General features: G+C 36.9%; 1 protein-coding gene across 2 annotated transcripts in view; it reads left to right on the top strand.

Moving 5' to 3' along the window:
* CEP120 (centrosomal protein 120) overlaps positions 1–7135 on the top strand; it is a 49355-nt gene extending 42220 nt beyond the window's left edge. For both annotated transcript variants that reach the window (XM_031043122.2, XM_031043121.2), the window contains exons 20-21: positions 2388–2533; positions 5045–7135. In XM_031043122.2, the coding sequence (XP_030898982.1) occupies positions 2388–2533; positions 5045–5279 (381 nt within the window). In that variant the 3' untranslated portion in view covers positions 5280–7135. The remainder of the gene's footprint in view (positions 1–2387; positions 2534–5044) is intronic.
* The last annotated feature ends 6603 nt before the right edge of the window (positions 7136–13738 follow it).

Here is a 13738-nt window from a genome sequence, read left to right as displayed (position 1 = left end):
CAGAGGCCAGCAGTAGATGCACAAGACCTAGAAATCCAGTTTGGATATCTTTGAATATCCTCCAGCTCTCCTTCCTTTTTTATAAAGAACAGCATGAGCAAGCGGTTGCATTCAGGCTGTCATGTTAAACAGATGTCAGTGAATATATTCACAATTTATTTTTATTTTTCAAGCTAATTCATATGTCCCCATCGTGTCCCACTCTCACATCCACTTTACCCCACTGAATAATTTTTGCTTTGGCAGCCAACTATTTATTCCAGAATGACTTCCTCATTTATGAATATATCAAAGAGTACATTCTTGTGAAGTCTACTTCTGCTTTCTTGCTGTTGTGGAAATGATTAAGTGCTATCTGGTTTTCTAAACCCTGTGAGTAATCTGAGAGGATTTTCCCTGTGACACCTTAGTTTTGTGTTTGGTTGTAGGTAGTGTCTTTGGTGTGGTGTTTTGGGGGATTTATTTTTGTGTTTTTTTTCAGATGGAAGTGACTTTTCAACAAAAGCTGAATTCATTCTTCCTGGTGTACCCATACATCCTGTTAGTTTTGGTTTAGTGCTGGTTTCAACTTGGCCACTGTGGAAGTAAATCGTGCTGGTAGTTTCTGGGTATTCCTAAGAACTCTGTTAAAAAAAAAGAATAAAATAAAAAGTGGGAAAATAATTATTTCTGTTGTGTAAACACCAAGCGTAGTGATAGATTACACCCTTAGTTAGTCTTGTAACTTTGTGTTTGAATGTCATTATAATTACAGAAAAATCTTGGATAAATATTAGCCAGCTGTAGTGACTTTTTAATATTTGCTGTATGTATTTGTAGATTCCTGCTCTAATACCTGTTCTGCTTCAATCTGAGACTGTTCTTCAAACCTCTCCTATGTAAAAAAGGGTGCCTCACAACTATGGAATGTTCTTATGCAGTGAACTCTTGATGAGGAAGGAAGGATTATGGCTTTATCTTCCCCATGTGATTATTTTATGATTCTATCATCTATCAGCTGTAGACTCTTTTGGCATGATTTCTTCTAGTTATATTATTAGTATGTATCCCTTTAACAAGTTATTCTGGCTTTCTGGCTTGTCTCACTGCAGTTCTACCAGTTTGCCTGGTTGGTGTGTTGGATTTAGTATAATATATATATTATAATATATTTAGTATTAGTAATTTGGAGTTATGTACCTGCTATGATTTCTTGTCAAGTACTTCTGGTTTATTTCCTGCTGACATTAACAATTAAGAGTCTTTGTTGATACAAATTCCCTGTAAAATTCAGTTTTTCTTAGCACTTATTGATCATCAGCAGAGAGTGCTTAAGATGCTGGGGGACTAAGATACAGGGAACTGCCTGACTAGACTCTTCCAAATATTATTAGATTGACTGCATAATGAATGTATTCACACGTCAAATTAAATTATAATTTTTTTAGCCCTACAATAAATATGAAACTGATTGTATTAACTGTCAAATATTTCAGATGAAAGCAGTGTCAAAATTACAAAGGTAACCTTGTACTTCACAACATGTCTAGATCCAGGATGTTTGTATAACCTCCTGCCTTATTTTTTAGCTACAGGAAGAAATGTCATTTTGCCTTAGGTCTTCTGTCTCATTCAGAGTAAGAGTGTCATGAGGTCATAAGGAAAATGACCAGAAGGAAAACAAGTGGAGAGGGGGCCATACTTCTTAATAAGACACTTTAATGTCATGAAGTGGTAGTGGACTCAAACCCTAGTTTTGTTACACTGTTTGCATAGAGCTTGAAAATATAGATCCAAGTAAACTTTTAGAATTAATAGATTGATTGGATTTAATCTGCAGAATAAGTTACCTGAAACTTCACACAGAGCTAGACAAACATAAAAGGAATCCTCTCCAGAGCCTTGTTTTCAAGGCTTATATTTTTAACCACAAATTGCAATTTCAAAAAGTAGTGCTTGAAGGTTTGACACTAGGCACTGGTGGAGCTGATGATGGAAGTTTTCTGCATTGATTTAGCATTTTTCTGTTCATTTCTGAATTTAAAATTACAATTTTAGGAATTAATCTAAGGATTAATAAAGGAATAAATCTAAGCACCTTGAGCAGTTCCACGGGTGTAAACTTTGTTTACTGATTTAAACCAGAGTGTGTAAAAGTGTTTGTAACATTTTTGCTGGTTTCTTAATGGGAAGGTATCTGTGACTGGACTTAGCTGATCCAGACTGGACATGTATACTGCAATTGTGGTAGTCACTTGTGTTAGCTCTTTATGCCTATAATGCAGTAAGAGATTCTGTTTAACTCCCGCATTTTTAATACTGTTGAAGTATTGCTTGTGTTGCTGTAATTAGCACTTCTATATGTAATCACATAGTCAACTGAGTTATGTCTTCACCCTGTTTGTTAGCGTGAACAAGAAAATGCAATGGCTCACCTTAAAAAACAGCAACAGGAGTTGGAGCACATGAGGTTGCGCTACTTGGCAGCAGAAGAAAAAGAGCTGGGGAAACCAGACCGTCAAGAGTTGGAGGATATCAGAAATGAACTCAACAGGTATAAAAGCATTTGTAAAGTTTGTGTTTTGTTGGGGTTTGTTTTGGTTTGGTCTTTTTGACCCCTCCCCTCTCTTTTCTTGCCATGTGCCTTGAAATGGGAGATGGCTCAGAAGCTAGGGATCAGGTCAGGAAAGCTAAGGCCCAGTTAGAGCTGAGTCTGGCAAGGGATGTCAAAGATAACAGGAAGAGGTTCTATAGATACGTTGCAAGCAACAGACAGACTAGGGACAGTGTGGACTCTATGGAAGCTAACAGGAGAACTGGCTACCTTGGATTTGGAGAAGGCTGAGGTTCTCAATGACTTCTTTGCCTCACTCATCACCGACAAATGCTCTGACTATGCCGACCAAGTCTTGGAAGGCAGACGCAGGGACTGTGAGAATGAAGACCTTAGACCTGATGTAAGAGAAGATCAGGTTCAAGATCGTCTTAAGAACCTGAATGTGCAAAAGTCCATGGGACCCAATGAAATCCATCTGCAGGTCCTGGAGGAAATGATGAATCAGGTTGCTAAGACATTGTCCATCATATTTGAAAAATGTCATTTCTGGATGACTGGAAAAAGGGGAAAATAATCCCATTTTCAAGAAGGGGAAAATGGATGACCCAGGGAACTACAGACCAGTCAGTCTCACCTCTGTGCCTGGCAAAATCTTGGAGCAGATTCTCCTGGAAAGCTTTCTAAGGCATGTGAAAAACAATGAGGTGGTTGGTGACAGCCAGTGTGGCTTCACTAAGGTGAAATCATGCCTGACAAGTTTGGCCTTCTGTGATGGGGCTACAGAAATGATGGACGGGTCAGACAAGATGACATCATCTACCTGGACTTATGCAAAGCATTTGACACTGCCCTGCACAACATCTTTGTCTCTAAACTGGAGAGACATCAATTTGATGGATGGACCACTCAGTGGATAAGGAATTGGCTGAATGTCTGCATGCAGAGAGTTGCAGTCAGCGACTCAATATCCAATTAGAGAGCAGTAACAAGTGGTGTTCCTCAGGGGTCAGCATTGGGACCGATCTTAAACATCTTTGTTGGTGACATGGACAGTGGGATTGATGCACCTTCAGCAAGTTTGCTGATGACACGAAGCTGTGTGATTCAGCTGGCACACTGGAAGGAAGGGATGGGATCCAGAGGGACCTTGACATGCTTGAGAGGTTGGCCAATGCCAGCCTCATGAAGTTCAACAAAGCCAAGTGCTAGGTCCTACACCTGGATCGGAACAATCCCAGGCACAGCTACAGGCCAGGCAGAGAAGAGATTCAGAGCAACCCTGTGGAGAAGGACATGGGGTGTTAGTTGATGAAAAACTGAATATGAGCCAGCTTCAGTGTGTGCTTGTAGCCCAGAAACCAGCTCTGTACTGAGCTGCATCAAAAGGAGTGTGATTAGCAGATTGAAGGAGGCGATTCTGCCCCCTACTCTGCTTTCATGAGACCCCACTTACAGTACTATGTACAGTTCTGCTGTCCTTAACATAGGAAGGATGTGGAGCTGTTGGAGCAAGTCCAGAGGAAGACCACAAAGATGATAAGGGGGCTGGAGCACCTTCTTTGTGTAGACAAGCTAAGAAATCTGGGGCAGATCAGCCTGGAGAGGAGAAGGCTGCGTGGAAACCTTGTGGCAGTCTTCCAGTATCTGAAGGGAGCTACAAGAGCGCTGGAGACAGACTCTTCCTTAGGGACTGTAGTGACAGGACAAGAGGTAGTGGGTTCAAACAGGGGAAGTTCAGGATAGATATTTCTTTACTGTGAGAGTGGTGAGGCACTGGAACAGGTTGCCCAAAGAACCATCCCTGGCAGTGTTCAAGGCCAGGTTGGATGGAGTTTTGGGTGACATAGTCTCTAGTGTGTATTGTTCCTGCCCATGGCAGCGGTGCTGGAACTAGATGAACTTCAGGTCATTTCCAGCCCTAACCATACTATGATTCTGTGAAATCAAGATGATAATTGGCTGTCAGTCCAGTAATAGAATGGAGTTTAGTGCCCCTTAGGTAAAGATTTCACGTTTATAAAATGTAACAGTACTGCAGTATAGAAAATCTATGCTTAAGGACACTACCTGTTTTTTATGTTAGTCATAGTTGTACAGCATCAGGCTTTTTTCTGTTTTAAATATACTTCAGTTCTATGGATAATTGCTGCATTAAGAAAACAAAGTGTTCATATTTCAAACACATCAAAATTGTAAATCTACCTAATGTTGTCCTCTGAAAACTTGTCTGCAGTAGTTCTTGTACATTGAACCCTGCTTGAATTATCAGAATGGGAGCCTTGATAGCAAGTATTTATTACATATGCATACAGAAAAGGTATTGTTAGAATTTAAGTATTAAGATTTCTTTTGCTAATGGTTGTTTTTCCCAAGTGAGAGGGAATGGTGTTGCCTTTTATAGATTTCTTTATTTTGCTAAGTAGATAACCTACAGACTTGATACAAACATAATCAGAGAGGTTTTTAATACAGCTCATCCTTTGATTCTTTCCCTTTTATCAATATCAGGCTAAAGCAACAAGAAGAAGAAAGAAAGCAGTTGCAAGATGTTAGAGCTAATTCTGCTGGTGGAGTTTCTAATTCTAGAAAATTAAATGAGAACATGGATGATTATCTTTCTCGTCTAATAGAAGAGAGGGATACCCTGTTGAGAACAGGAGTATATAATCATGAAGACCACATTGTGAGTGAACTTGATCGTCAAATCAGAGAAGCTATTGCAAAAAGGAGCATCACTAAATAAAAACAAACAAAAGTTGATAAAAAGAATCAAAATTCGAGCAGAGTGATTTTTTTATAAACCTGTATTACCTTACAAATACATAAGGTAATGCTTAATTTTGCACATTATTGTTAGATCTTTCTGAAGTTAATGTAAATATTTGCAAAATGTGAAGTTAAGCACAGTTTTAAGTTTTATGGTGGTGACAGCTGTTTTTTAATGTTTTTATACTCATGTATACATATATAAATATATTTATGTTTTGTGGTTTCTTCTGAAATGTTTTCTACCTCTTTTTGCATCACCATGGCTATGTTTATTTGTAATATTTTTAGTATGCATTCTAAGATTGTTGGTACATATTGTCATAATTTCATTCAGTTTTTCAAAAGATTTCTTCAGCTGTACTGGGGAAAAATGACATCAGCTGTTTTCTGTGACAGAACTCTTAATTCTGAAGCTACATGCAGCACCAGCCAAATGTCACTTTTTTACTAAATCACAAAATAATCCTTTTTTGCTTCTCTAACTGTAACAAACTAACATGGCTAAGTTTTGTAATAACTAAGGCAGGACTGGGAGCATGTCTCTGAAATTATGAAACTGAAACTGAATCAATTACTAAGTAACAGTACAGGGTAAAAATCCTAGCAGTTTTGCACTTGGACCTATATGGGTGAACCCAGGGGTTCAAAAATATGCATGCATTCTTACATCCATCCCTAATGAGGAAAGATACTTGAGGCACTGCTTCAGTGAATTTATACACTTTAAATTCTGAACACATACACAAACAAGAGCTTTTCTAAGTAAAGATGTTTTCCTGAATCAAGGTCTAACCGCTTTGCACTTACTTAACATGTATTTCAAAGCATATTATCTCATTACCACTTAAATTGTATGTAAGGTTTTGTTTGATTATGGAAGTATGAAGAGAGAGCAGTCTCAAGGTGTTCAGTTCTGCAAAAAAGGTTAGTTTGTTAGCATAATCACAGTTGAAAACATTTTGGTTTCCAGCTTTTGTTCTATTTCAGTAATTTTAAAATTACTTGTATGGATCTAGCTAATATCATTACCTTACAACATTATGCTTTCAAAAGGCATTTTTGTCTGTTCTGTATGCACAAATGTTTATTAGAATGCCAAGTACTGAAAACATCTTAGGATTTGTTACTTTGAGAATGAACCAAGACACCAATGGAAAAAAATCTCTATTTTTTTACAAAAAAAATGAGTGAACTTCCATAGATGTGGCTCTATTCATGTGACCTTTCTGTTTTGTATGGTATTAATTATAAATTATTTTTTAATATTGTATCTGGTTTTGCCTCTAGGTATATTGGGTTTCCTCCTCCTTACTATGGGCATATCTCCAGTTAAATAAACTGTTTGTTCCTTTAGAGAAGTTTTAAACAAGCCATATTCTGTGAAGAATTATTACTTTTCGATACCAGATTTCGTAAGAAATGCTTTTCTAATACTTTGCATGCTCCTATATTTTTCAAATTAGTGTGTTTGAAGAGATCCCTCTCCACTAGCAAATAACACATTCATAAATCGAATACAAATCCTTAAAAAATAATTTTACAACTTTTCTAACATCATGGCTCTGTCATATCGCTGAGGCATGTTCATATGCAATTACTGCAGATTAATTGGGGAGCTTCTATTTTGACAGGAGACTTACTCATGCGGATTTTCTTCAAATGCTCCCTTGCTGGAAGTGTAGTTTCTTCTCCAAACGCTGGAGGGTGCCTTAGACTTGAAGATCACACGTTGTGTTGACTGATTTTTTTGTAATTGGTGATTTTATGAAATGGTATCCTAGAACTTTTCAGGTGTGTTACTTATTAAATAAAATCGTAAATTTTAATAAATATTAAGGATTTTGTGTCTGGTTTGTGACTAAGTATTTGAACAGAAAGTTTTGTTTCCTGTTTCTGGTAATTTGACAGTCTTTAGTGCTTGAATTAATGATATTTCCAAGTTTACTTTCAATGTTAATTTCACTTTTTAGTTCCTAATTGAGTCTCTTCCATGGCTTGCAAATAAAACAGCAGTCATGTTGCTGTGGGGTTTAAAAAGAGACTACTTGGTTGAATTTTCTTTGTAGTAAATCAAAGTATTGAGCGAAATAAAAGGTAGAACACTTTATAAACCGGATCTATAAGCCTAATTAAAGCTATTTGGGTCCATTTTGTCATTTGGAAGATCACTACTTAGAAGGTAAGAAACATGAATTTTGTGATTATTAAGAAAATTTATTTAGCAATTCTGATTTGTAATATAGTTATTACTCTTTGTGATCTTGTTTATATTAGAATAAGAAAAAATGATAGTTTAAGGTATTTTAATTTATTTTTTTCCAGCACTATTTTTCTGTGTTTCTTGAAGTACTCAAGAAACATATTGCAAATCTATATTTGTAATAGATATCTATAGCACAGATAAGCTTGATATTTTTTAAAAAGATATTTTTTATGTTGGGTTCATTTGCCTTTTTATTGCTTCAAAACAGTATTAAAGGTTATAGCTATTCAGTGAAAGAAACAAATACAAATTTTTAAATAAAAAATCTCTTAGAATTTTTATCTTAATCTCTCTTACTTGGCAAAAAGGAATGCCATTTGAAACAGATGCATGGAACCACGACTGAACTCTTAATTCACCCAGTATAAAAAGACTGCTGGAGATGAAGCCCATGTTTATGGATTCGGTTCTGGTCCCATGCGCTCAGAAAAGTGGGCAGGAAAAGGAGCAACATCTCAGCCCTCGTGGCATTCTGGGAAACTTCTACTGTTGATTATAGTGCACCCAGATTTCACTAAGGAAGTTAATGCAATTATTTTAAAACAAGTACTCTTACCAACATGTTTCTGTGAACACAAATGCCTACAAAATTAGTATATGGAGGTGTGGGGTGGGGTGAAGGGTGTTACATGCGAAATCAGTTCCAGCTTTCATCTGCTTTAAAGTTCAGGACCAGAGCTTGCAGTTGGGTTTGGCTAAGGAAACTTCAGTTATATCCTGTATTTGTCCAATCTAGTCTTTTAAAGGAGAAGCATTAGCCCCTGTAAAAGTGAGAGCAGTTAGAAACACTGATCTTTCTTATGATAATTTTCAGGCAGAATATCCCCTCCTGTCTCAATATGTGCTAATGGTGCCTACACTGGGAGGGGATTTGTTATTACCAATCTTTACTATCAAAGAGTTGCATCAAATTATTTAGTACAGGTTGAGAATTGAGGTAGAGAATCTGAAAGCATTATGTTTATACACCTTGATATGGAGCATTAGCTAAGATTTTAAGAACTGTTACAAATAAATAGACCATTTTTTTTCCTGTTAATTGTTACAGTGTTTATCAGAAAAATTCTCTAAAGTCTTAGGCAGTGGAGTGTGTTACGGAAAAAATATTTTAGCAAGCAGTTCACACTGTTTGGCTTTGAAACTGGTTTATTTAAGTACGTTACTGATCTTTCCAGTATATTGGCTTTTGGGGTAAAAGGTATAATCACTGTTTCTACAATACTTTAGCAGGTATTTAATACTTTCAACACTAATACACTTTCAAAACCACTGTTGTGGAAAAGTAAGCAGTCTTATGTCTGGCACTGAGCTTTCGAATATTCAATCCGTATTTCTCCTTCATGCAGCTTGAATGCTCCTTCCTTCCAGCCACCAAGATAAACCTTAATGCACAACTAAAGATGGAAGTCCTTTATCGTATCTTCTAAGTGCTACTGAAGTGTTTATACCAGTTATTACATATTTACACTATTATTTATTTTGCTACTACTGTGCCTAAATGATCATGACCTGTGTCAAGGCTTGGATGCGAAGCACTAGCCCTGCTATTGTTAAAGACAGAACTGAAGAAAGGCGGCTGCATACTTAGATCTCATTTCATTTGTTTCTCCAGGGGGTTGTATTAGTAGTGTTTTCATTAGAAATGTTTTTACAGATGTCGGCTATTCAGATATGAAGTCTCTGTGGTAGAGAAGCAGTCAGGAGTTTGGCATTCAGAACAGAAAGAAAAAAAAATCAACTTTGAGAGACTAATTTATAGAAAAATAATTTACTGACTTTCTGATGTATAAATGTACAGTAACCCCATGGTGGCTTTAATGCAGAGTAGTTGAATTCTTGGAAGTACAATTCTATTCTTAACTTGAAGAAATGATACAACCTATCATTCCCCATCACTGAAGACTAAAGTAGTCCTCATTAATAATGCTTCTGGGAACGTGACACCCACTTATTTGTAGTCTAGTATTTTTTTTTCCAAGTGAAATACCTGTAGTAGTTTGACAGCATTTTAAACAATTTATGTATTACTACAAAAAGTTCTGTTGTAACAATATACATAGACAGTAGATGATTATAAAAGTGTAGTGTTACTGAATGTTTGACCAGAGGGTTTTGATGCAGTTACCAAGACATAACTGCATTGACAAAATAATATGGCATCAAGATTTAGAGTGAGTTAACTGGGGGAGATGGAGTTCCACAGTTACTGTATGTGCACTGAGCTTCAACTGTGTTATGAAAAGACCAGTAAAAACTATCAAGAGGACAATGGGCAGGGACACCACACAGTCTAGACCATGTCACCCAAGACTCTGTCTATACTAGCCTTGAACACTGCCAGGGATGGAGCATTTACTGCTTCCTTGAGCAGCCTCTTCCAGTGCCTCATCACCCTCACAGTAAAGAACTTTTTATATCTAACCTAAACTTCCCCTGTTTAAGTTTGAACCCATTACCCCTTGTCCTGTCACTGCAGTCCCTGATGAAGAGTCCCTCTCCAGTACCTTTGTAGGCCCCCTTCACAAACTGGAAGGCTGCCATGAGACCATCACAGGCCTTCTCCAGGCTGAATGCTTTGTAGAGTTTAGGTTTTGGAGGTATTTGCTTAATAGCTTAACATAAGTGAGATTTTTTTTGTTTTGTTTTGTTTTGTTTTTCACCTCTGGGGATACGGAAAATAATTTTATTGATCACATTTTGAGATGTTGGTTGTACTGGACACTGGACCATTGATAATGTTCACCTAAAAAGCCAATCTTTGGCAGCAAGACTAATATGGTGGTACAATAGCTCATCCAGATCAGGGCTAAAAGGCACCATAGGCTTTATAATTAGATACACCCTGCGAAGGTTGAGTGCTATTCATACCAAGCATGAAGTTGACATGATGCATCTTGTCGAAATAAATAAGACAGCTCAATAGTTTGTTCTTTGAACCAGCTCTTTAAGCCAATGCTGCGGTTGTGCTTTCACAAACATCAGTATATGTTTGGTGTAAACCCCAGAGCCTACTTTCTCCAGGAACTGTGGTGTAGAGGATGTGCTGTTTGAGTCATGTAATGTTTTTGATACTTGCAGAGCAATTACTTTTTTATTACAGTTTTTCTGAATGTGGAGTCACATGATGTTTTAAATACTCTTGCTTTTTGTTTTATCCTGACTTTTCTAATAATAACCTAATTATTGCACTGAAGAAGTTGTGCTAATAACCCAAAATAAATTAAAACATAAGCCAGGATGTCAAAAAGCAAAAACACACCACTTCCACGCGGAGCTGGTAGATATGTATGTCTATAGGTATATCTCCATAAGAGGGCACTGCTATTTGTGCAAAAACTGCATACCTCAGCAACATGCTTGTGAGCCTCTAGAGGGAGCTCTACCTGTCCCATCCTACCACAGCTCGCAGAACCAATGGTGGGCTGGGGGTCTTTTTTTTTTAACTCCATGACTGTATCTTTTTACTGCCTATATACAGCAAATCGTTAAAATGGTCTAGAGTTTTGCCTGAGAATTAAGATTTTTCTGCTGTTGATTCCTATTTCATTTACATATATCATCATGATAAATACAGGTGGCTTCTAGTAGCCTAAGCAGAAATAGGCAGGCTTAGCAAGAGGACATCTTCAAAGACATTATCTCTCTTCAACTGTAAGAGAAAAGCAATGCTTTGCCATCCTGATCAAAATCTTGTGTTGCAGTACTTGATGCAACACAGCAAAATCTTTCCTGAATTGCTCATTAACAAGCTCTCACTGGTAGGCAGAGGGTTGGGCACAAAGTCTGTGGTTTCTCTGCCCATCTTGGTTATAGGGGTGTTGAGTGATCTCAAACAGGGATCTTGGCCTCCACTTCCTATCAGCATAATGGGAATAATGTGGGAAAAGCTTTTCTGTCTGAGTGGTTCACAAATGGCTTTAAACTCAGACTATCTGTATTGGATACAGTCATCTTAATGCCCTAAAAGGGGTATTAAGTAGCTTCTACTCTTCAGCAAATGAGTACAACCTATTTATTTTGCTCTTTTTTAGTAGATAAATCAGTGTCTTCTTTCTTTCTTCTGGCTAATTATCAATTCCTGTGAATGCTGTAAGAAAAAATTGAAAATATTTCAATCCTTATGTATAACTTTAATTTACAGGGGAATTAAGGGAGTCTAAGCATGCCATTTTCCAGTAAGGGCTAGGTTAATCTTGTAGATATTCATTAAGTAACAGAAAAAAGCAGAAAAAAAAGGCAAAATATATCATATGGGGCAGTACTGTTTACTTCTGTTTCTCTGGTAGTAAAATAAAAGTGACTCCTCATTATGTGGATATTTTGATGAATAGCTAGCTGTTGTGGTTTAGGCCTGTATCCTGAACCCAGGACACTAGCTAATGCTTGTTTGTTAGAGTTTGGAAAATAAAAAGTAAAGCGTTGTTTGCCGTATCTTGTCTATTGAGCAAATAAGTAATTGCAAGGGTTTTAGTGAAAACTTTTTATAGGAAAATCATTTCATAACTTATTAGTATTGAAATACAAATAAAAGCAAATCCTTATTATCCTAACAAACATGACAGACACTGTTGGAAATGAGTCTTGAAAGTGGGAGGACAACTCTGAAATGTTATAAAACCAACTGGCCACTGCTGAGCAGATTACCGATGCCCCCATCCCAGATGTGATTGTTCCCATGAGGTGATCACAAGTTCTCCATCCAGGTCTGGAGCTCAGTAGAAAACCCAGGGGTTGCTGGGCCACAGGGGACAGCGGGAGGAGAAGGAAGAGGAAGCAGTGGTTTTGCTCCACTGCACTTGACCTCACAGGGAAGAAACACACTTGCTGCTGCTTACAAAAGCTAAACCTCCCCCTGTACACCATCAAATTCACAGGTTTTTGCCAGAGTGAACTCTTACCTCCTTTCCCCCCTTTTTTGACTTTTCCTGTTATCACATGTACACCTAGTGAAGAGAACAGCAGATTTTCAAATAAACAAATTGGGTGATTTCTTTACAATTAAGAATAATAAAAATAGACAATTAAATATGCATAGAAATTACATGTTAGTTTATATACTTCATAATGAAACCAATCTTGATCAGCATCTACAGAAAATTAGTTTTGTGCTTTTTTTTGAAATGATAGCTTTTATGCATACTCAAGGAGTCATTCACAAAGAGCTGAGGGTTTTTTCTTTCTTGCCCTTCCTTTTATGCTCCCTGAATAAGTAATGCACAACATCTGCCCATTACTCCTGGAAATATCCCACCTCTATAAAAGGAAAGTATCTGAGCTAAAATAAATGTTTGTGGAATAAATAAATAAATAAATAAATCAATGAAAGACTGCCCATGTCTTTATTTTCCTTGCTGTTTATTTTACCACTCAAGTTTCAGATAAAAATGCATTTCATGCTTTTTGGAATGCAATCTATTACAGAGCATGGAGAACATACCAGCGTATGTACCACAAAATAACAAGCTTGTAGAGTACAAGTGGGGCTGCTGTTTACACTGCCAGATTCAAACTTTTAGTTAGATAATTTTTGGCAGAAAAAGTGCCTAGGCTGTTACTTATATGCCAGTTAATCCTTACTTAGAAAAAAAATAAAAGTCCATTTAGGGCTTCTAAAATCTAAGCTTAATTTTTATACTGTGGTAAGAGATGATTTAGGGCATGTCACATTAAGAACTATAAATCTTTAAATCTTTCTTCTGTGTCAGACATTAGGTCTTTAAATGCTAACACTGTTTTTACACAAAAATTTAAGAATGAATACTGAGTTGGAATAAAAAAAACTTTAAGTGGGCTTTGCTCAAAATTTGTAATATTTGAGATCACAGAAAAAAAACAGACATTCAGTGTTATCTGCTTTTATAATAGAAGAACAAGGGCCACAATGAAGAATAGCAGTATGAAGTAAAGAGCCTACCCCTATGTGGTTTAAACATATATATACGTATGTATTTAAATACACTGATGAAAGAAAGATCGTGGTAAACAGAATCCACCCAGGTTTTCTTAAGGCTGAGAGACTTGCATTATCTTACAGATCTTTCTTAATCTGTAGCACAGAGCAGTATTTTGGTGGTACAGCATCCAGATTACATAATGGCATTTTAGTAAGAAGAAACAATGCTGTCTTTGGAGACATGAGAGTCAATGTGTAACCTAGTTCACAGTATATT

The sequence above is a fragment of the Melopsittacus undulatus genome, chromosome Z (assembly GCF_012275295.1).
Source record: "Melopsittacus undulatus isolate bMelUnd1 chromosome Z, bMelUnd1.mat.Z, whole genome shotgun sequence".
NCBI classification, from domain to species: Eukaryota; Metazoa; Chordata; class Aves; order Psittaciformes; family Psittaculidae; genus Melopsittacus; species Melopsittacus undulatus.
The sequence above is the reverse complement of the archived record's forward strand: the minus strand, read 5'-3'. Positions and strand labels throughout refer to the sequence as shown.